This window comes from Rhincodon typus, chromosome 13, assembly GCF_021869965.1.
Source record: "Rhincodon typus isolate 14 chromosome 13, sRhiTyp1.1, whole genome shotgun sequence".
Lineage (NCBI taxonomy): Eukaryota > Metazoa > Chordata > Chondrichthyes > Orectolobiformes > Rhincodontidae > Rhincodon > Rhincodon typus.
In genome coordinates, this window is record NC_063344.1 from 22,021,635 (window position 1) to 22,044,000 (window position 22,366).

General features: G+C 45.9%; 1 protein-coding gene across 2 annotated transcripts; it reads left to right on the forward strand.

Moving 5' to 3' along the window:
• Positions 1–1,838: 1,838 nt before the first annotated feature.
• On the forward strand, positions 1,839–17,755 carry LOC109932991 (B-cell lymphoma 6 protein homolog). 2 transcript variants are annotated; one of them, XM_048604348.1, is made up of 10 exons: positions 1,839–1,933; positions 6,581–6,620; positions 7,030–7,195; positions 8,441–8,662; positions 10,323–11,324; positions 11,664–11,845; positions 13,349–13,516; positions 13,647–13,777; positions 15,588–15,725; positions 16,806–17,755. In XM_048604348.1, the coding sequence occupies exons 3-10, from the start codon at positions 7,035–7,037 to the stop codon at positions 16,944–16,946; spliced, it is 2,145 nt and encodes a 714-aa protein (XP_048460305.1). In that variant the 5' UTR covers positions 1,839–1,933; positions 6,581–6,620; positions 7,030–7,034; the 3' UTR covers positions 16,947–17,755. The 2 variants fall into 2 exon arrangements, with proteins under 2 accessions (XP_048460305.1, XP_048460306.1); XM_048604349.1 differs by lacking the exon at positions 1,839–1,933 and adding an exon at positions 2,338–4,616.
• The last annotated feature ends 4,611 nt before the right edge of the window (positions 17,756–22,366 follow it).

The following is a 22,366-nucleotide window of genomic DNA, read 5'->3' on the forward strand; positions in this document are numbered from 1 at the left end:
GAGAAATTCACCAGGATCTTGCCCAGGCTGGAGCACTTCAGCTCTGAAGGAAAACTTGACAGGTTGGGGTTTTCTATAGAGCAGCTGAGGGGATACTTGATTGTGTTATATAAAATTAGTAGGGACATAGACAGGACGGATAGGGAACATTTTTTTCCCTGTATTAAAGGGGGCATTAACAACCAGGCACAATTTTAAGGGAAGGGTAGAAAGTTTATAGGGATTTAGGGAAGAATATTTTGCACCCAGAGGGTGTGGTGTAAACACAACTCACTGCCTGAAATTGTAATAGGTAGAAACCCTTAAGATATTAAAGAAGTATCTAAATGACCATTTGAAGTGCCATAGCATAACACAGCTACAGGTGCTGGTGGTGCTGGACAATGGGACTAGAGTAGATAAGCACTGGATGATTAGTAGAGACACAATGAGCTGAAGAGCCTCTTTCTCTGCTGCAGGACCCTATGGCTTTTGTTCTCATTCATTTCCAACCATTCCCTACAGAAGTGATTTTTTAAAACCTATTTTTCTAATCAACCTAAGAAAACAAGATGCTGCTTGGCCTGCTGTGTTCATCCAGTTCTACACCTTGTTATCTCAGATTCTCCAGCATCTGCAGTTCCTACTATCTCTTTCTAATCAACCTGTTTGAGGATGTTATTACACACCTCTGGAGCAAGTGAGACTTGAACCTGGGCCTCCCAGTCCAGGAGTAGGGAGACTACCACCGCGCCACAAAGGGGCCAGCATTCTTTCCATTAGTTGGATAAAGGGGCCACATTTTACAAGAAGTCAGACACTGCAGTTTACTACCTACACTCACCTTTCCTGGCTCCATCCCCGCCTCTTCGACCTGTTTGTTTCCTCTCCTCTATCCGCCTCCCACTCTCTCCCTATTTATTTCAAAACCCCCTTCCCCTCCCCCTTTTCTGATGAAGGGTCTAGGCCCGAAACGTCAGCCTTTCTGCTCCTATGATGCTGCTTGGCCTGCTGTGTTCATCCAGCCCTGCACCTTGTTGTCTCGCAGTTTACCCTATCTTGTTGCCACTTTTGTGCCAGTGAGGGGAATCTGCTGTCATCATAGCTAAACATTTACAAAACATGTTTAGCTCCATCGGAAACTAATGTATTCACTTATTACCAATTAAAATAAACATTGCAAAGTTGACGAGACAGCCTTTCAACATAAGAAGCAATGATTTCTTTTGCACCATCGCACCACAGTACGCTACACGCTCCTTTGCCACGGCTCCACATCGCTCGGGTTCGGGATGTCAATCAGCTGTACGACCACACCCCTTCGGGATGTTAATCGGCGGTACGTCCACACCCCCTCGGTGTATCAATCAGCGGTACGGCCACACCCCCTCGGGATGTCAGGTGCCCGGCGGCTCCGTTCCTGTACGCGGATGTCAATCAGCTATTAGCTCCGCCCCAAACCGCCCCTCGACATCAATCCCTTCCCGGACCAGCAAAACGCAATGGCGCCCCTTTGTCACGCCCACCCCATAGGTTACCGCCCCCTGATGCTCCGCCCCTTATGTCCCCGCCCCCCGATTCTCAGAATTCGGATTCAATGTATCCATACCAGCCTCAACGTCACTGATGGCCCGGCCACGTGATGAGCCAAACCACCTGGTTGCGTTAGAGGGGGGAAATTTGGGACAGATTGGACCCCCCGAGAACCATCTGTAAACCCCGAAACCGGCGGTGGTCTCCGAGAGTAATTATTACAAGGTGGTCGCACCACTGAAAGTGGGATTCACGATTTGTCCTGGCGCCATGGTGTATGTTGTGGTTCGGCTAGTCCGTGCGCACCCCTCCCCCTCCTCGAGTGGTTGGGCCCCCAGCTCAAATTCGCGGAATTGCCGGGCGCCGATTCTAAGAAGCGGCGGCGGTTCCTGGAAGGAGCGGCCAGGGTTTCCAGGAACAGGTGACTAGCTGAAGGCTGGGAGAGGCAGGGCCGGAGCCGGGGGAGAGGGACAGAGACGATGGGAGACAGGATTGGAGCAGTGCGGGCCCCGCTTTCCATTTCTCACTTCCCCGGGTTGTAGCCGTCAGTTTCCCCGGCTCTAGGTTCCAGTATCTTCCGCTCCCAGCTTTAGTGTCTATCCCTGTCTCTGTGTCCCTTATTGCCTGTCTTTCCGGACAGGGGTGTCCCCCTCTCTCTGTACTTGAGTTTCTTCCCCTCCAGGGCTCCGAAGTACTTGCCTTTCCTTCCCCTAGGCTGTCCTGGCTCCCGTACAGAGTCTGTCCCTCTCCTTCAGCTTCTCCCGCTGTCCCTTTCCGAGCTTCCCCCCTCTTTGTCTCTGTTTTTCTGTCTCTCCCTTTTAACCACTCCGTCTCCCACAGTAACTGTCCCAGTGTTTGTGTCCGTATCCCTTTCTATCTTCCAGCCTCTGGCTGTGCAACTCCTTATCGTGAACGGATTCGGCTGTCACTGACAGGCTCGAATCTGTTTGTTGTGACCGCTTTCCCCCCTTCTCTCTGTCTGGGGATCTCTTGAACTTGACCCCGGGAGTCAAGCCATGGGGTCGAGCCTGGGCTGTGGGTGTCCGCTCTCGGTCCTGGGGTGTCCAGATCAGGAATATTCAAACCACAAACCCCCTCGGAACTGGTCCCTCCGACTGTGCCAGGTTCGGGCTTCCCCGGGAGAAGTGAAGCGTCGGTTCCTGGGATCATGCGGAACCGATTGGCTTCCCTTTCCTTGGCGGAATTCGATCCCTGGCGGTGGATTCCTGGAGAGACCGGGGGGAGGGTCTCCCTCCTGCCTGTTGCGATCCTGGGGATTAGGGGTCGGCTTTCCAGGATGCGGGGGAACCGGGGTGTGTAGAAGTCCCGGGCTGTGTCAGTGTCTCTGGTCATGGTTGTAATTAGGGTTTTGGAGATTATTTTTTCCCCCCTCCCGTGGACGGGAGGGGGGCGGCGGCTGGGGTCCCGGCGTGTTCGCCGCTCTCTCCGGTGGAAAGTTTTGGGGACAGAATGATCGCGATTATTTTCGGAACATTGTGTTGACATAAGCTGCTGTTCCGCCGCTTGGTTCCGCGTGAACGGCCCCAGCGGCTTGTGTAACATGTTGTTCAACAAACATTGCCAGAGACAGCGGGAGTCCCGGGGTGTTTGGGGGAAAGGGAAGGGGGACGGTGAGAGAGAGAGAGAGAGAGCCCGGCTTGGGGTGGGGGTGTACATGGGGTCAGATTCGGGGGGACGGAACGGGCGGCGGAGGATTGCCTTCTGGTGACCGCGGTCCGGTCGGGGATTGCCGGCGGGAACCGCGCGCTCTTTCTACCCCCACCTCCCCTCTCAGTGCGCCGCCCGTTCCCGGGGGGTTAAACCTAGCGACGGGGGCTTGGCTGCGGAATGGGATCCTCTCCCGGAATAATCCCAAAATTGGTGAAACTACAGGACTCTGGTCCAATCGTGTGCTTTTGGGGGAGGGGGGAGCTTGTGCTGGGTGAAGAGTGGGGATGGCTTTCGGGCCATCCTGCCTGTGCTAGCTCCAAAGGAATCAAAGTATCTCCACTTCCTCCGCCTCCGTGTAACAGGAGGCCGTTCAGCCCGTCCCCAGCACACTTTCCCATTCCGAGACTCTGCTCGGGTACCTCCGTGATGTCGGGGGTTCCCCCTTTGCCCCGGTGTGAAATGTTCCGCCGTCAACGTGCCGGCGATAGTCCCATGAGAATACTCCTACGTGGAGGCTGCCTTGTTACCCTGGGCAGGCATGCACTCCTCCTCCTGTGACCTTCCCCATCGGACCCGGATCCCTGTGGACCCCCTCCATGTGAACCTCCTGATCCCGGAACCGTGCCAATGAGAAACGCTCTCTCCCCTTAACACCGACCCCCCACCCCTCAAAATCAGGCAATAACCGAGTCCACTCATCACCTCCCGCTGTCCGCGAAATCCCTGGTGGTTGGGGGTGGCGGGGTGGAGTCTGGACGGTGTACCGGGGCGAGGCCTTGGGCGGTTCGGGCGAGGCAGGGGTGAGGGGGTGGGCAGGTTTGGAAACGGGACCGAGTTCCCGATAAGTAGCCCCAGACCGCCACCTGCCGGTCTCCGCCGGTACTGCCACTGGAGCCCAGCTGGAGTGTGGTGGGGGACTGAGTGCGGAGTGGAGAAGGGAGGTTGTGGGGTAGACAGAGGAGGGCTCTGTGTAGGGGAGTGATGGAGAATAAGGGGAGAAAACCACCCAAAATGTGGTTTTGTGGAGTTGAGGGGTGGAAGAGATTGAGGTTGACTTGCCCAGGCGCTTGTGGTGGGGCTTAAGGTTGTTAGCAGTGGAAGAAGCCACGTGTCTCCTGCTGTTCCTCAGCTGAGATTTTGTCCCCTATTTGGGTTTGTCCCAAAGCACACTTCTGTTTCTGCCCAATGTCCACAAAACATCAACTGTAATGACAATCCGATTTTTGTTTGTGATGCTATGGAGGGATAAATATTGAGCTTAGGAAGTGGCAAGAACTTGCTGTTTCTTTCAAATATCGGGAGGATCTCTTTTGCATCTGTTTGAGTATAACAATTCAACATCCTGTCTGGAAAAAATGACATCTGTGCCAGAGCAGGGCTCCCCCAGGTGGGCACAAATATGGCAGATGGAATTCACTCCACAGCAGTGTGAGGTAATGCATTTCAGGAGGGCAGAAGAATAGGCTGGATGTTGAGGTGAAGTGGACTTTGGGCACCTAAAGGCACTGTCCCTGCAACCCAGTTCTGGGAGTTGGCCTGGACTTGCTGTTAAATTTGGAGTGTTACCTAATGTGTTGGCCTGACCCAGGGCAGGGTGAGGCGAACCAGTGGTGACCCTTCAACATGACCTTGTGTTTGATGAACTTCTCAATAACGTTGTGAGCCATCTTTAATGCTATGACTTTTTAACCTTCCTGATATGTCCTGCGGGATGTTGAGAATATCTGGGAGATTTTCTGTGGAAAACGTTGCAGTTTCTCATTGAAAAATGATTGCTTGATCCAGTTGATGAATTGGAGTGTTTTGAATCTTGCCCGAAAGGGTTAGAAGTTGGTGGGAGAAGACAGACCAGATGATGGTGGGCATGTTGTGTGTATACGTGCATGCAAATGTGGCATTCCCAGACAGGAGTGAAAACCTTGGTCTCCTGGCCCACTCCCAGGTTGTACAATCCTAAATAAAACCTCTGCTTCATCAGGAGTGATGTTGTGAAGCCATCTCTTCACAGGACTAGAAATCCAATCACTTGCTGTTCCTACTTTGGGTGTTTGGTGATCAATTTGTATCTAAGGACAAGATTAATAGGTTTCTGGTGGATAACAATCTCTACAGCAGTTGAAAGCCCACTCTACGCCGACTCCAAATTCCCCTAATCTCTAAACTCAGCTCTGCACCCAGCTAGTCACTTCTTCCTCAGTTGGATGCAGCTTCCCACAGAGTTCAGCTGCGGTAGTTTAAGAAGGCAGCTCACCACTACCTTCTACAGACCATTTAAGGTTGGGCAATAAATGCTGACCCAGTCAGTGATACCTAACTCCCGTGAAGCACATCTTAAAAACAGCTGGTCCTCTCACTCCTCATGTATATTTGGAGTGTTTCCTGCAGTGTGTTGTCAGAAGCTGTGGATGGAGTGATATTTGTAAATCAAACAAATTTTCAGCATTTAGTTCAAACCCATTGGGAAATTTTCTTAGATTCACAAAGCCTGAACAATCTGATAATGATTATGCTGAAATCTCTCATTTTTGTGTGAGACAGAGAGAAAACCACAGAAACACACAGTGGAAAGATGAAATCAGAGGGGCTCTCTACCTGTGTTGCAGGTTCACTAATCCATTTGAATGGTTTTGTCTTGTAATACCTGTAATAAACCCAGTACGGAAATAGGGTGTTGGGAAGTGTTGACTGTCATTGGGCCTGGTCCTTAATTCAGACCATAAGAGTGTCAGCCTTGAAACCATAGGAGAATTGCGCACGTGGTCCTGAGCTCGGTTTGTTCTGTTCTCTTTTGCCTGTGAAACAAAGTTTTATTCCCCAGAGTTGGGACTTTGGGCAACTTTGCAGTGTTACTGGTGGCACTTTAATATCAAATCCCCTGTTATGGTTGGGCTGGAACCAATCAATGATGGCCTGACTGAGGGAAATCCTGTAATTAATCCTATTTTTAGAGTCTCCATCACTGTAGTGCAGCTGGATACAAGACAATATTGTATAGGCCAGGTAACAGTCTTGCTGGCTGAAACCGGTATTGTTGTGTTGGACCTGACGGTGCCTGTTGCTTCCTTGTAACTGTCTCTGAGCAAGACCATTTTAATCAATGTACTGTAACCTGTCTAATGGTGAAAATGGTCTTGTTTAGTTAGGATCAAAGCTGAGGAGTTGGGAATTGGTTTGTCAGTAGTATAGATCCCTTTCCATTGTAGAAACTCTGACCTGACTGCCGTGGAATCAACTTTTGGTTTGGCATTTCTTGGCCTTTAAATTTAAAATCTCTAACTTTGTAAAGGTTGTTGGTTCTTGAAGGATGTCATACAGAATGCAGGCATCTTACTGGTTTTTAATGATGTGACCGAAACCACTTGTGACTCATCTTTGCATTTTCCTTTTCTGTTTTCAGACTTGTCACTGAACTGAACTGTTATAGGGCACTGAATAGGGTAAGTGAATACTTCACTGGGTGTCAGTTTGTTTCTTAAGTTTGAATCTCTGAAAAACATTAGCCCTTGTACAGTTTGCTGGCATCTAATATTCTTGGATTGATTAAAGTCTGAAGATAATTTCAAACCGGCTGTTTATTATATCTGTGTATTCTGTATTGATCTTGATCTGCATGAGGTGTAGTCTGAATAGAACTGACTACATAGATGCAAGTTAGATAATTGCATGAAATATGTTTCTTTTGGATGAAGTTGAAAGAATAGAATCGCTCATTTAAGTCTGTCGATCTGAGCTTCAATTAACAGCAAAAATGGGCAATTTGGGATTTAATTATGATTTCACAGTACCATTCAGTTTCTCTGGATTATCTTGATGTCGTGAGTGTAAATGTCTTTATTTGTGTTTCAGACACAATGGCCTCAGCAGCAGATAGCTGCATCCAGTTCACCAGACATGCCGGTGATGTGCTGTTTAACCTGAACAGACTGCGATCCCGAGACATTCTGACCGATGTCACTATCTTGGTGGATCACCAGCGTTTCCGAGCCCACAAGACAGTACTCATGGCATGCAGGTGGGGCCAGTGAAGATTAATTTTAATCATATCCCTTTAAAAGTACAAGGAGATAGTGGAAGGGGGCACAATGTCAGCAAGGGATAATGGAGATAGATGGGGAGGATGCTCACCTACTTGATGTTGGAGTAGGGGGAACATGCTGACCTATCGGAGTGGTGGGTTGCAGCATGGCTTTGGAATGGGGAAATGGTGGGGCTGCATAGAGAGAAGTCTGGTGTGGGTGGGGAAAGAAGGGTGGTGCTGTCCAGTGGGCTGATAGGGTTGGGGCAGATGGTGTTGTGAGGATGGGCTGGGGAAAGGGGCACAGACCTGTGGGGAATACACCATTCTGGAGGGGTGCTGGTGGTGTAGCAGCCCTGCACGTGGCTTTTATCTTTTGGTTATAAAATCACATCCAAAGCTCTGTTTACATCCTTGAGAATCTAAAGATTCAAGGGTGCTACTTAAAGCATTTGACTCCATTCTCACTGACCTGACCAATTTTTATCCCCAACTGAAGCCTCTTGTTTGTAGAATCTTGGTGTGCCAATTTGCTGTGGTGGTCTACAATTCTAACAGGTTTTTGGCTGTGGCTGTACAACATTTTGAGATGTCCCAAGATTGTAAAAGATGCTAAAGAAGCTAGACATGACTTCGAAACCATGCTGGAATGTTTCCACAGAGCCACCTAGCTTGGATTCTCTTCATGGGTGACTTTGGTTTCCAGTTACAGCAGCAAGCTTGGCACTTTGTCTCGCTTTGTATTGTGCTCTCCCAGTCTGAGGATCAAATCCAGGTCCTTTGTCTGAAAGGATAAGAGCTGACTGATTTACGTTGAACTCGGACACCAATTTCTTGCCTGCCACCCCCAACCCTCACCTTCCCCCACTTTTTTTTGTTTTAAAATTAAAATCCTCCAACTCCATCCCTGTGCATGACAATTCTCACTTTGCTAGAAGCATGACCAGCTGATTTCCTGGTGATCTGTTGTGCAGGAGTTTTCAAAAGGCTTGAAGTTACCTTCTTGTCTCAAATGTAGTTCTTGTGATTGGCTGACTAGAATTACAATTTAGGGTGGCTATGGTGAAGTCAAATTCCTTGCTGCCCAATCACATCGCCAATGTTAGATTAAGCAATGTCCATTTGAACAAGTTACTGTATGCCCCTTTGTTATATCAAGCAAGGACTTTGTGGGACCTGGGATGACACCAAGGAGCCTCCCTCAATCCTGTACTGACAAAATGCTGTTTATTTGCTTTACAGTGGTCTTTTCTATGCCATTTTCACTGATCAGCTGAAGTTCAACTTGAATTTGATAAGTTTGGACCCAGATGTCGACGCAGAGGGATTTGGAATTCTACTAGATTTTATGTATACATCCCGTCTGCCTCTGAGAGACAGCAGTATCATGGTAGTGATGAATACAGCCATTTACCTGCAAATGGATCATGTGGCCGACACGTGCCGTAGATATCTACAGTCGAGGTGAGTTAACTGTCTACTTGTTTGTATATTGTCCATTATGGGACACTATTGTGTGGGCATGACAATCAGCAAATAGTGAGCTCTTGACAAGGAGTTTGGAGTTTAGCAATAGGGCAATCTTGCTACAATTATGTAGCGATCTGCTGAAAACACGTGAACATTGACAGAATCTGTTTATACCATAGGCCATCCAGCTCATCCTTTGCCTGTTAACCCTTTGAAAGAATTTGTGCTTTGCCCCATGCACCTCTTTTGTTTGTGATCCTAAAGTTCCTCAACTGCAGATCTTTGTCCTGACTCCCACTTGAAATTATTTATGGAATCTGATCCCGTTAACTTTGGGTCAAGTGTTCATGATCCCAATATCTTGGCATTCCCCCCCAAGTTTGCAAATGATTTTAAATCTGATTAGTGAGGACTGAAGCAGAGGTAGTCCATTTGGCCCTGTAAACCTGCTTTTCTGTTCATTAAAATAGTGTTTGTGTGGAATTCCACATTCCCATCCACCTCAACTTTGATTTCCTCTGAATATTTAAAGATAGAAGTAGACAATCTTACCTCCATTGCCTTCTGATGTGGAGGGCTCCAAAGTCTCTCAGCTCCCTGAAAGAAACAGTTCCACTTCTGCCTGTCCTAAAGGGCAACCTCCATTTTAACACACTGCCCCTAGATCTGGACTGATCCACAAGAGGAAACCTCTCTTCCATGTCCACCTTGTCAAGATCATTCAGGATCTTGTACATTTTAATCAGGTCATTCATCACTTTTCTAACTTAGTGGAAGCAAGCCCAGCCTTTCCATCCTATCCTCCTAAGACAATCTGCTCATTCCAGGTATTAATCTAGTAAATCTTGTCTTGATGTTTATGCCCACCTTTAAATGAAGAGACTGAAACTGTTCAGTGTTTGCAATGTTGATCTGCCAATGCCAATCTCCAGTGAACACCCCCTTTTATGTTTAGTCAGTAATGAATAATGACCCATTACTATACCTCTCTTACTTGGTTTAGTCCATAACTTAAAACTCTATTGGGTCATACCTTAAATACATAACCTTGATGTGGCTGCAATGAAGATTCACAAGATTATTCCTGGATCATAATGAGAGACCATGTAGGTTGGGTCTGTACTGTGGAGTTTAGCAAAATGAAAGATGGTTGCATTCACTGAAATGGATTGATGCTGAGCAGTTGTTTCCCCTGGCTACAGAACCTAAAACTAGGGTTTGTAATCTTAAGGTAAAGGGTAGCTGTTTAGGACTCAGCCAAGAGATTGCCTCAGATAGAGGGCTATGAATCCTGAGAGCGCTGCAGGCTGTAAATCCTAAAATTAAGTATATTTGAGATGGAGATTAATTGAATTTTGGGCACAGATGGAGCCATAGAGAAGGTAAACTGAGCTGATACAAAATCAGGTCTGGGATTTTAATCACTAAGATGAAGAGGATGAAGATCCTCTTAAGGGGATGAAGATAGAAAGGCTGGGGGAAGGGAGTGAAAGACTTGGTTGGATGTTGGAGGTGGTTTGGCAAGAACTGGGAGATGGCAGAATGACTGCATGGAGGAACAAAGATAGCACTGAAGACTGTTGGACAGATCAGTTTTGCCTGTAACAATTGCCATTTTGTCAAATTGTTAAAACCTTGATTTGTTTCCCAACAGTGAAGATATTTGTTCTACAATCAGTCCACCTCGGCAGGAGTTTCTTACCAGCAATGCAGCATTACCTCCAGAAACATTAAGCTTTCGAAAATCTGAAGTGACTGAAAACCTGCTTCGAGATGCATCAGTCCCTGATGGGAGGGCTTTGGCCTCCAGTGCCTACAATGTAATGACTCCCTCTCCACATCCTTATTCTTTGTACAGCCATATCCCTGTTCACAGTTACTCTGCAAATCCTTATTTCATTAATAAGTTCCAGGATTGCCATGTCCCTTTGTCTGAAGTCCCCAAGCTCAGGAGATACCAGGGTAACTGTGTACAGCACAACAGTGACACGGGTTTCACCAAATACAGCAGCAGGTCTGTCACTGACATTACATCCAATGTTTGCCACGCAACTGTTTTCTCTCCCAGAGAGATCTGTAGGGAAAGTGATGCTAAAATGGATTTGCACTATAATCAAATTCCTAACTCCAAAATGACCTTGCAATCCATCACCAATAATGTGGCGAATTACTCTTCCTCACTGAATGTTAACAGGAGGGTTGAAGAAAGCAATGTCCCAAAAGAAGATAGGAGAGGACTCTTGGAATCCAGTAATCTGCCAGTAAATCATAAAGGCCCCCTGATTGGGCCTCGGAGCCCTCTGAAATCTGACTGCCACCCCAACTCCCCAACGGAATCGAGCAGCAGCAGGAATGCATTCAGGAGTCAGTGCTCTGAATCTCCCACCGCCAAGAGCCCTATCGACCCCAAAGCCTGTAACTGGAAAAAGTACAAATTCATTATCCTGAACTCATTGAACCAGAGCTCGAAAACTGAAAATGGCAACCAGCTGGAACCCGAGAACAGCTCTCCTCCAACTTTCTCTGCCTCGCCTGCTCCTTACCGTCAGTCTTCTGATGTTGAGACCCTGGGGAGCCAAACTCCAGCCAAGATGGATGTTGCTGGGGATGAGCTGCACGTCACTCAGGCTAGCAAACTCAACAGCATCGTCAACAGGTACATCTAACTTCAATCCTACAGTACAAAAAGAGGCTGTTTGATACATTGTCATTGCAGGCTCTTGGGAAGAGCTGTCCACACGCCTGTCTACTACTTCTCTCCCGCTCCAGCCCCACCCCTCCCACATATAAAAACAGCCAATCTGATTGTAAATCTGTGCATAAAGTAGCAATAAAGACAGGTCACCTTCTCCAGTTTGTCATCTTGCTTCCCCCTCATGCCTCCCCCGTGCAACTTGGAGAATGAGACTTGCTAAAAACAAATTAAGCCATAGTGGAAATATTTGTGTAATGACCTGATTTGTGAAGGGTCTCATGTTGATCTTTTCTGACTCAGGTCATCAGATGAGTCTTCACTGGATAACCAGCAACCATCTCCTTTGGACACCTTTCCACGTAAATGTAGCTCATGTGAGTCACCAAATCACCAACACCCTGAGCTGTGCCGCCACACACCTGTATCTCACCTGGGAGAAGAACTGACTGAGACACAGTCTGAGCTCTCGGACTCCAGCTCAGGTGAGACTGGGCACATAGCCTTTGAAACATTTATTTTGCTGGAAGCTTTTTGTCTGTTAATTTTGAACGTGTGCAGATTGGAGAAGCGAATGATTTAGAGCTGATTGAGCTGGACTGAACTTGATGTGAGTTCAAATCCTAGAAGGTCAGGATATGAATTTGGATTGCCTGCAAGAAAGGTAAAGCTGGGCAGCTGTATTTTTAAATGTAGGGAGATCCCTGTCTAAACACCCGTCATTCTAATCTTAATTTGACTTGGTTTCCATTGGACACCAAGAAATAAAAAGGCATTTTAACCCTAAAGGTGCAGCAATTTCTCAATGTGGTGAAGGCTGGGTTAAGATTAGAAGCTGGGTTTTAAAAAGGCAAGTTGCAAGTAACCATCTCATTCCAAAACTCAGGTGAGAAGGTGTTTGACCGTTTATCCCTCGCTGGTAACTTACTCAAATTCCATTAGTCTGCTCATTGTGTTGCTGGATGTGATTGACAGTGTGGGAGTTTCACGTGTGGGGAGAAAGTCAAAGCCATGTTAAGAGGAAGTGGTACTTGATTGATCTAGAATTCTGTTAAATTATTATTTCAGAATTTGGTCAGTTTGAACTATTTATTTTCTTCTTGTAACTGATTTTTATCTACAAACAGCAACTCTCTCAATTAATTTTCATTTACACAAACCTGTTCTGCAGTTCTTCAAGCACCAGTCCAAATCTTCCTTTTTATTACATCTGGATGTTGCATATGTTCTATTGTCCTGAGGGACATGGAGTAGTTCAGCCCTCACCACCTGAACTTAGCAGAGTTCCCAGAGTGCTGGGGTCTTTGAACTTGACTCAGTGGGGGAGGGGTTTAGGGGAAAGTTGGGTAGGGGCTTTCCCTCCTGATGGTTCTTTTGATCTGTGTTCAAGATCAGCATCTTCACGCTCTGTTATAGAATCAGTTATGCAGCACAGAAATAGACCTTTGGTCCAATTCATCCATATTGACCAAGTTTCCCAAACTGAACTAGTCCCATTTGCCTGCATTGGCCCATTTCCCTCTCAACCTTTCCTATTCATGTACCCATCCAAATGTGTTACATGTTGTAATTGTACCTGCATTTCTCACTTCCTCTGGAAGTTCATTCCACATACAAACCACCCTCTATGGGGGAAAAGTGTTGCCCCTCGGGTCCCTTTTTTAATCTTTTGCCTCCTTTTTATTTTTTAAAACTCCCTCTAGTTTTGAACTCCCCTACACTAGGAAAAGACCTTTTGTTTGCTGTAGTGCACTGTCTACACTCCTGACCTCAGTTCAGGTTAAATTTTATATTTTTGAATCTGTGCTTGAAAATAAACTAGGTGAGGCACACTTCTGCCTTCAATCCCTCTCTATCTCCCAGCCTCATGCTGTCCACTGCCTCCTGTTGGGCTTTGAGGGATGAGCGGTGTTGTCCAGTATCTGTGTATCTACATTTTTTGGCTTCACCCAGCTCTGGACTAATCCTGAGGTGTTTGTTTTGTTCAGAGAATGGATCATTCTTCTGCAGTGAGTGCGACTGTAAATTCTCTGACGATGCCGCACTCAAGAGGCACATGGTCCAATCACACAGCGACAAGCCCTACAAATGTGACCGGTGTCAAGCTGCCTTTCGTTACAAAGGGAATCTGGCAAGTCACAAAACTGTGCACACAGGTAGGCAGATGGTGAGGTTGGTTGGGTAATCTGGGTGGAGAAGTGGGAAGAAGGGGTTGGTAGATGTGTAATGGTTTTTGTTTTTGGGGTCACCATTACCCCTTCTAATGCCCTACACTGCTTCACACAGGGGAGAAGCCGTATCGCTGCAATATCTGTGGAGCTCAGTTTAATCGTCCAGCAAACCTGAAGACTCACACACGCATCCATTCTGGGGAGAAACCGTACAAGTGCGAGACCTGTGGAGCACGGTTTGTCCAGGTTTGGATCCACCTTCTCTTTGAAACAGCTGTCCAATTAACTGTTTCCTGGCTCCTTTGCCATAACCAGACAAAATGTTCCACTTGCAAGCAATTCCCCCTTTGAATTTTCAATTCAATCTGTTTCCACCACTGATTCAGATCCCAACTTGTACATTTTAAACCCAAATAGTTCTGGCGAAACACACCAGGCCTGATTTTGTTTTGCACTCATTCTATGTTTTGAGACCAGTGTTCCCCTGTCTGATGGGTCACTGGACTTGGAATGTTAATTGCAATTAAGAATGGGCAATAAATACTGCCTAGCCTGCAGCAGTCTGTGGACAAGCATCCCAGGATCCCTTTGAGCTTCTTAGTGTCCTGCCATTCATTTAATGCTCTCGTCTCTCTTGCTACTTGCAAATTCCATCTGGCACTGCTCTGCCTGGCTGACTGATCAATTTCTATCCTCCTATAACCTAACTCCTCCCTCACCGTCAACCCCCCCAGCCAGTCGTCTTGTCATCAGCAAACAAACTTATTTCCCCACCCCCAAGATTCTCTCTTTTGAATATCACCAACATTTGAGACCCAGCACTGATCCCTGTGGTGTGCCACCGGACACAACTCCATTCATACAAAAAGCCTTCTACCCCGCTCTCTGGCTCCTGCTGCAAATCCATCTTGCCAAGTTACCTTGGGTCTGATGATATGCTTTTATCTTTTTATCAGTGTCCTTGTCAAAGGCTTTGAAATCCATATAAACTGCGTCCACTGCACTACCTTTGTCTACACACCTGGTTATCACTTTGCAAAATTCAATCATTTATTATACATCACCTCTGGCAAAGTTATGCTGACCATCCCTGATCAAACCTTGTCTCCAAGTGGAGATTAATTCTCTTCTGAAATTTTCTATAATGGTTTCCCTACCACTAATTGTGAGGCTCATGGGTCTGTAATTTCCTGGTTTATCTCTATCATACTATTTGAACAGTGGAACCACATTAGCCATCCTCCTGGCAACTCCCCTGTGGCCAGAGAGAAAATAAAAATTTCAGATCCCCTTTAACGTCCTCTTGTCTTCTGTAGCAGCCTGGGATAAAAATCAATCGAGCCTGGTGATTTGTCAGCTTGTAAGCTTGCCAAAACCTCCCATACCTTCTCACTGTCCAACTCCTTAAAAACCACTCAGTCCCTCTTCCTAAAGTCTGATTAGAACAGTTTGTGGAAAAGATTTAATATTAGGTTGGCAAGTTGGGATGAAGTAATTCTCTGAGCATAAAGTTGATGTTTAAACTAAAACCGGTTTACTTGATTGCAGCTTGATTTGAGCCTGAGAACCAGCTTTTTTAAAACCAGTAAATCTAAGCAGTAGAAACTAGCTGAAAGATAAATCTATTTTCTACAGTTTTGTTTGAGAGTCTCCACTTTCTAAATGCCTAGGATCAGATAACCAATACTGGTTGGGTCATTGTGAGGCTTTGCTCTCTGGTGCAGTGTCCAGAGTTTTCACAATTTGTGAAGTAAAGGTTCAAGTTTAGTGTTTCAAGGAAGCAGAGAATTTGATGTGTTGGCTGGTTCAGAGGCTGATAACACGGGACAGGCCCAGCAGTTAGATTCCTGATCTACTCCGTAATGGAAGTTGGTGTTTTGGAAAACCTGTAATTTTGGATTTGCTCATAGGATTGAGGAACTTTAAATGTGGGGAGACTGGAGAGACTGTTGGAGTTTAGGTTAAGGAGAGTAAGTTAGTGAATCTGATTCCTGGACAGCCATTGTGATATAAGTTTACAGGGATGGCTGTACTCATTCCAAACTTCTTTCCAAAGGTAGCGCATCTCCGAGCTCATGTACTGATTCACACTGGAGAGAAACCATATCCATGTGAAATCTGTGGGACTCGCTTTCGCCATCTGCAGACACTCAAAAGTCACCTTCGGATCCACACAGGAGAGAAGCCTTACCATGTAAGTAAATAGTGAGGATGCTGGGGCAGTGTTGGGTGGCAATATTGGCTATTAGTCAAAGGATAGTAACTCAAGCCCTAAGCTCAAATCCCACTAGAGCAAGTGATAAAACCCAACTCCAAATCTGGGGACTCTCCACAAAGCAGCAATTAAAATGCAGACAGTCCTGCCACTGGATGGAGTCTTTATATTGATTCTTGGATCCAAACTTGGCACTACCTTGGGTGGACAAACTGTCATGCATTTGAAGCAACATCTCCCTCATCACGTGGGGAAATGAAGGATGGGCAATGAATCCACGGAATCACTGACTCTCGCTCTAATCTTGAAAGCATGTGGCTTTTTATTGAGCAGAGCACAAGAACGACAGACACCTTCAACCCCAGGTTAGTTTCCCTCAGGATGTTATCGGTGGGAATGGGAGTGGTTTTCTGTAGTGACATAGCAAGGGAATTTAAGATCACAGCAGAAGTGTTTTGTGGGATGGCTCTCTTGCACGTGACTGGGTGATCAGATGGGAGCTTGCTGCTGCAGTTCTGTCTGAGTGACAAGATGTCACATGACAATTGAAAGTTGACACACTCCATGCTCCTGAAACTCCCCAGTGCTTCTCAGTTAAACTGTCGTTGAATTTGAGGAATAGCAAGGGTGAAACAGCTGAACAATCAAATGGTATCATCATCATAGGAAAAAGTGAACAGTTAAGGGAAGTGATCAATTGTCCTATTGTCTGTTTGGAGGAGTCATTGGGGAGAGAGAAATGATTGTCAGCACTTGGGAAGGTGACATCACATCTACATCCTGGGAAAAGGAATGTAGTTTAACATTTCATTGGAAACACTGCCCCTGTGGCAGAACTCTGCTCCCTCAGCATGGCCCCTAATGTTAAACTAAATTACCAGCTTGGCTTGTGAGCTTGGATCTCTGATCTGGGATTCATACCCACTATCTTCCACGTAGCTAGTGTTCCCTGTGCCCACACTGAAACTCAAACCCTTTTTCAGATCAGTAATCAATGACTGCTATGTATGAACTTCTAGAATCTTTCTTTTTTGATCTCAATTGTTTTTCTGTCTCTAGTGTGAGAAATGTAATCTGCACTTTCGCCATAAGAGCCAGTTACGACTTCACCTGCGACAGAAGCATGGAGCCATCACCAACACCAAGGCCCAGTACCGTCAGCCTGCAGAGACGCAATCAGATCTCTGCCAAGCTCGCTGATTGCTCACAAACTTGCACACATTTGAGGAAAATTGACTTTGTTGAGGTGGTGGAATTTCTTTGAGTTAAGTTTTCATTCAGTCTCCATGTGGCAAACTTTACAACAGGTGTCATCAGATAAAACTCTAACGGGTTTCTTAAGCTTGTGAAAAGAAGTGCTTGCGATTATTCCAGTTAACAGACATTGGAGTGTTTAGCTTTTAAAAGATGCCTGTCTGCTCTAATATAAAGAAATGTATGAATATATATATTTTTCCTGTGCAAAGCACAGCAGAGTTGTATTATTATATACAAGTGGGAAGGGTCGATATTTTTAACCAAAGTTTTAGCTATGGCAGTTACAGAATGATGCTTCAGACAGATTGTCTGCAGGCAGAGCACAGTCTGAACATCTTATTGCTTAAAGCACTTAAGATATTTTGTCTATTGTGAAAATTATATGTGCTTTTGAAGTATTCTTTACAGTTGTTCCTGAAAATAAGGTTTACATTTTTGTCCAAATGCTGTATTCATTTTTCATTTGTGGTGTTCTTGTCTTGTTGACCAGAGCAGTTCCCATTGGTGCCTTCTACGTGCTAAAGCTGACTCTCCCAAAGGTCTTGATACTCCCTGACTTTTTACCCCTCCCTCATTCCTTCCTTCCACCCCTTCCCCCAAGATCCTGGATCCCTCACTGCCCTGGGGTCACAGAGCTCCACTGTGAGCTTCCAACATAATGTTGGCTTAAAAACTGGGCAATGATTTGAGAATTTTTATCACATACTGTACAATGTAGCTGTAAGGATGTAATAAAGATATATCGCACTGTCCCAGGTTCATTGTCTGCCTCTCTTGGTGCGCACTTCCCCTCCCCTACTCTTGGCTCTGTTGCTCCCTACCAGTTGGAGTGCCCTTTTGGGAAAGAAACCTGGTTTTTTAAGTCTGTGCCTATGTGACTCCAGGTCCAATCCAGCACTTCATGAGTCCTGCAGTATTGCACCAACATTCAACAAAATTGCTCAACACCTCCTTCAAGATCTGATGTTTGGTGCAGGCTATGGTTTGGACCTGGTGTCCTATTGGACTGGAGAGCAATGTAGCCAGGAACAGCTTTCAGCAGCATGTTGATTGATTTTGGAGTAGTTAATAATTCAATCCAGAAAGATGTTGTCTCCAGATTGGACAGACTTCCTGTTCACTAGGGGAAAAATGAAATGCAGCTTCTACATTTCAGCAATTGGTTGTTTTATGTATTGCCTGGTGTTAAAATTACATGGCTGGAAAGAATGTCTTCTTGGCTCTCCAATGACTTGTTTATATTGTGCCTTTTAACATAAATGCCCCAAGCCACTTCTCAGTTACAGGGGGAAAAACATTTGAGTTGCAGGAGTATATTGGTCAGATAATCAAAAGTTTGGCCAAGAAATAGGATTATTGTCTGTGTAGGAGTTGCAAACGTTAATTTTGCAGAAAGAGATTCCTGTAGCCTGCTCTGTCATCAGTAAGATCAAGGCTTGTCTGATCCACATTCCTAACTACCCTAAATCATCATTCACTCCCTTGTTTATCATGAGATATTCCTTCTTCATTTAGAAGGATGAGGGGAAATCAGGTTGAAAACACAATTCTAACAAGGCTGACAGACTGGCTGAAAGGAGGATGTTTTTCTCCCTGGATGGAGAATCCAGAACCAGGGGCACACTTGGGGTCCAGGACAACACAATAAGGAGTGAGAAGGGAAAGCATTTCTTCACATATGTTTCAGTGAGTGAGCCTGTGAAGCTTTATACCACAGGAAGCTGAATACTCTCAAAGTTTTAGATTTTAAAGGCATTGAGGGCTATAAGGGAGAAAACACGAATATGGTGTTGATCAGACCAGGCTCAGAAAGGCAGAATAGCCTACTCCTCTTCCTGTTTGTCAACTTTAAAATTGTCCAAAGACAGGAAGAGCTTTCTGTTTTTAAAAATGTGAAGTCACTGATCTTAAAATAGTGACTTTCCTAGGTCTAGATTCTCCCACATCTACACTATCAAGATCCCTCAATCTTCTATGTTTCAATCAAGGAGGGAAGAGAGGATGAGGGAATACCAGAGGCAGGCACTTGAGTAGCTGGGCCAGGGCCGCCATGTGCTGGAATGCTGCTCAAGAGCCATGTAATATGAGCGTTGTTGAGAGCTATAAGGATCAGTGGCTATGTTACATCATTGGCCATATCCACTGGTGCATAAGCTGCAATCAGCCTGGGGTGATGGTAAGGAAAGATTTAGGTGTTCTTGTTCCTAATCAAATTTGTAGAATGGTGACTCAAATATGATGCCTCCCTGGTTGATCAGCTATGCTATGTCAACATAGCCATTGGCTGAGCAATCTAAAGGGAAATGGCACTTGTGATTGTTGCTCACTGGATGTCAGAAAGCTTGTGCAAGGACACAAGGGGCCTCATTCAAAGCTTATCTCAGTTCCCCAGTCTACTCTACCAGATGCGCTGCAGTAACTCAGAGGCTCCTCTGACAGTACTTTCCAAACCCACTATTATTACTTTCTTAGAAGGACAAGGGCAGAAAATAGATGGGAAGGCCGTCCCCTGTAAGTTCCCCTCCAAACCACTACCATTCTGACTTTGAAATATATCACTGTTCCTTCAGTGTCACTGATTCATGGTCTTTGAACTCCCTCCCAATCAGCATTATAGGTATTACTACATCTGAGTACTTTGGTTGAAGAAGGCAGCTCATTACCAGCACCTCCAGGGCAAATAGGGATGGATAATAAATACTGGCACCCAGCCATAACTCCATTCCATTAAAGAAGAAATAAATCAGTTGTGCAAAGAAACCAAGATGTCAATAGATTCATAACTGGCTTATGACTCACCAAAGCAGTCTGCATTCACTGAACTTTTACCATTGGTTGAAATGTAGCAGATACACAGTTGCTGTGGTCTTTTTCTCCAGGTAAAATCTTGCATATTAATTGACCTATACACTCTTTCGACAGAGGGATTTGGAGATTCGTATCTAGTTTCTTTTTGAGGTGGCATTGTGGTAGCAAACATATAAGAACTTGGCATCATAAATCGAGATATTGAGTAAAAATGCTGGGAAGCTCTGCTGAACCTGTATAAACTACTGGTTAAGTCAAAAGTGAATAAATACATCCAGTTCTGCATCACCAAAATGTCGGGTAGAAAGTGAGGGGGGCAGTGTGGATTTACAGGGATGAAAGATTTCAGATACAGCTTGGTGTTATGATCATTACTGAATTAAAACTGGCTTGATAGATCAGTTTTTTTTTGCATTTGGTTAATGTGGTTCGTCACTGAAACATTGACATTACACTGCTGATAGTCTTTAACAATAGACCATATATTTATTACACCAAACAAAAAAACTATATATTAAAGTATAGAAGGATATTAATACAAAGAGCAAAATAAAGTTTCAACCTTTTTCCTAACACTATCCTTTCACAGATACTCAATTCCAGAGAAATATTACTCCTCTTTCAACATTTATTTCTTTGCTGTAAAATGTTCTTCATCGTTTGCTGGAAAAGGGCCTCTGCTGCAGAAACCCAAATGGTAGTGTAGTATGAGAGATAGTAGGAACTGCAGATGCTGGAGAATCTGAGATAACAAGGTGTAGAGCTGGATGAACACAGCAGGCCAAGCAGCATCAGAGGAGCAGGAAAGCTGACATTTCGGGCCTTGACCCTTCTTCAGAAATGGGGGTGGGGAAGGGGGTTCTGAAATAAACAGGGAGAGAGGGGGAGGCGGAGAGAAGATGGATAGAGGAGAAGATGGGTGGAGAGGAGACAGACAGGTCAAAGAGGCGGGGATGGAGCCAGTAAAGGTGAGTGTAGGTGGGGAGTTTGGGTGGAGATAGGTCAGTCCAGGGAGAATGGACCGGTCAAGGGGGCGGGATGAGGTTAGTAGGTAGGAGATGGGGGTGGGGCTTGAGGTGGGAGGAGGGGATAGGTGGGAGGAAGGACAGGTTAGGGATGCGGGGATGAGCTGGGCTGGTTTTGGGACGCGGTAGGCCGGAACAGAACTTTGAAGCTTGTGAACTCCTCATTGATACCATTGGGCTACAGGGTTCCCAAGCGGAATATGAGTTGCTGTTCCTGCAATCTTTGGGTGGCATCGTTGTGGCACTGCAGGAGGCCCAGGATGGACATGTCGTCTGAAGAATGGGAGGAGGAGTTGAAATGGTTCGCAACTGGGAGGTGCAGTTATTTAGTGCGAACCAAGCGTAGGTGTTCTGCAAAGCAGTCCCTAAACCTCCGCTTGGTTTCCCCGATGTAGAGGACACCACAACGGGAACAACGGATGCAGTATACCACATTAGCAGATGTGCAGGTGAACATCTGCTTGATGTGGAAAGTCTTCTTGGGGCCTGCGATGGGGTTGAGGGAGGAGGTGTATGGGCAGGTGTAGCACTTCCTGCGGCAGCAGGGAAATGTGGTGGGGTTGGAGGGGAGTGTGGAGCGGACAAGGGAGTCACGGAGAGAGTGGTCCCTCCGGAAAGCAGATAAGGGTGGGCAGGGAAAAATGTCTTTGGTGGTGGGGTTGGATTACAGATGGCTGAAGTGTCGGAGGATGATGCGTTGGATCCGGAGGTTGGTGGGTGGTACGTGAGGACGAGGGGGATTCTGTTTTGGTTGTTATTGCAGGGAGGGGATGTGAAGGATGAGTTGTGGGAAATACAGGAGATATGGTCGAGGGTGTTCTTGACCACTGAGGAGGGGAAGTTGCGGTCCTTGAAAAACGAGGACATCTGAGATGTACGGGAGTGGAATGCCTCATCCTGGGGGCAGATGCAGCGGAGGTGAAGGAATTGGGAATAGGGATGGCATTTTTGCAGGAAGGTGGGTGGGAAGAGGTGGAGTAGTATATTAGTACACACTCTTATGGGTATTAACTGTGGCATACCTCATGGACTCCTCATCCTGTCGCAATTACAGGTATGCATGACTCGTGTCCAGCTTTGTGAAGGACAGCCCCTCTGTCCATTTTGCGCACAAGTGCTCTATGCAAGGGATTGGATATTTATCCAGCTGCGAGAAATAGTTTACCGTTTGCTTAAAATCCCCACAAAGGCAAACTGACCAGTCAGGGTTCCCAATCGGTACGACAGATGTTGCCCGTTCCACAAATTGCACTGGTTTGATGATACCTTCGCTTCCCAGCCTCCCTGATTTTTGCCTTTACCTTCGCATGAAAGCCAAATGCACTGGGCAGGCCTTGTAGAATGATAGAATTGCTTCCTGGTCGACATCTAAGGTGGTGTTGGCTCCTTTGATAGTCCCTAGATCTTCCTGAAAAACATCCCGGTATTTAATTAGGACTCCACTCAGAAAGCCATTTTCTAATCGAAAAATGTTGAGCCAATCAAGTTGAATCTTTCTCAACCAATTCTGCCCCATCAAGCTTGGGTCTG

What these genes read in the sequence shown, in the direction of transcription:
- LOC109932991 (XM_048604348.1), top strand. Translation starts at nt 7,035, where the DNA reads ATGGCCTCAGCAGCAGATAGCTGCATCCAGTTCACCAGACATGCCGGT. An exon ending in ACAGTACTCATGGCATGCAG is followed by an intron (nt 7,196 to 8,440) that starts GTGGGGCCAGTG and finishes TTTGCTTTACAG; the next exon opens with TGGTCTTTTCTATGCCATTT. An exon ending in CAGGAGAGAAGCCTTACCAT is followed by an intron (nt 15,726 to 16,805) that starts GTAAGTAAATAG and finishes TTCTGTCTCTAG; the next exon opens with TGTGAGAAATGTAATCTGCA.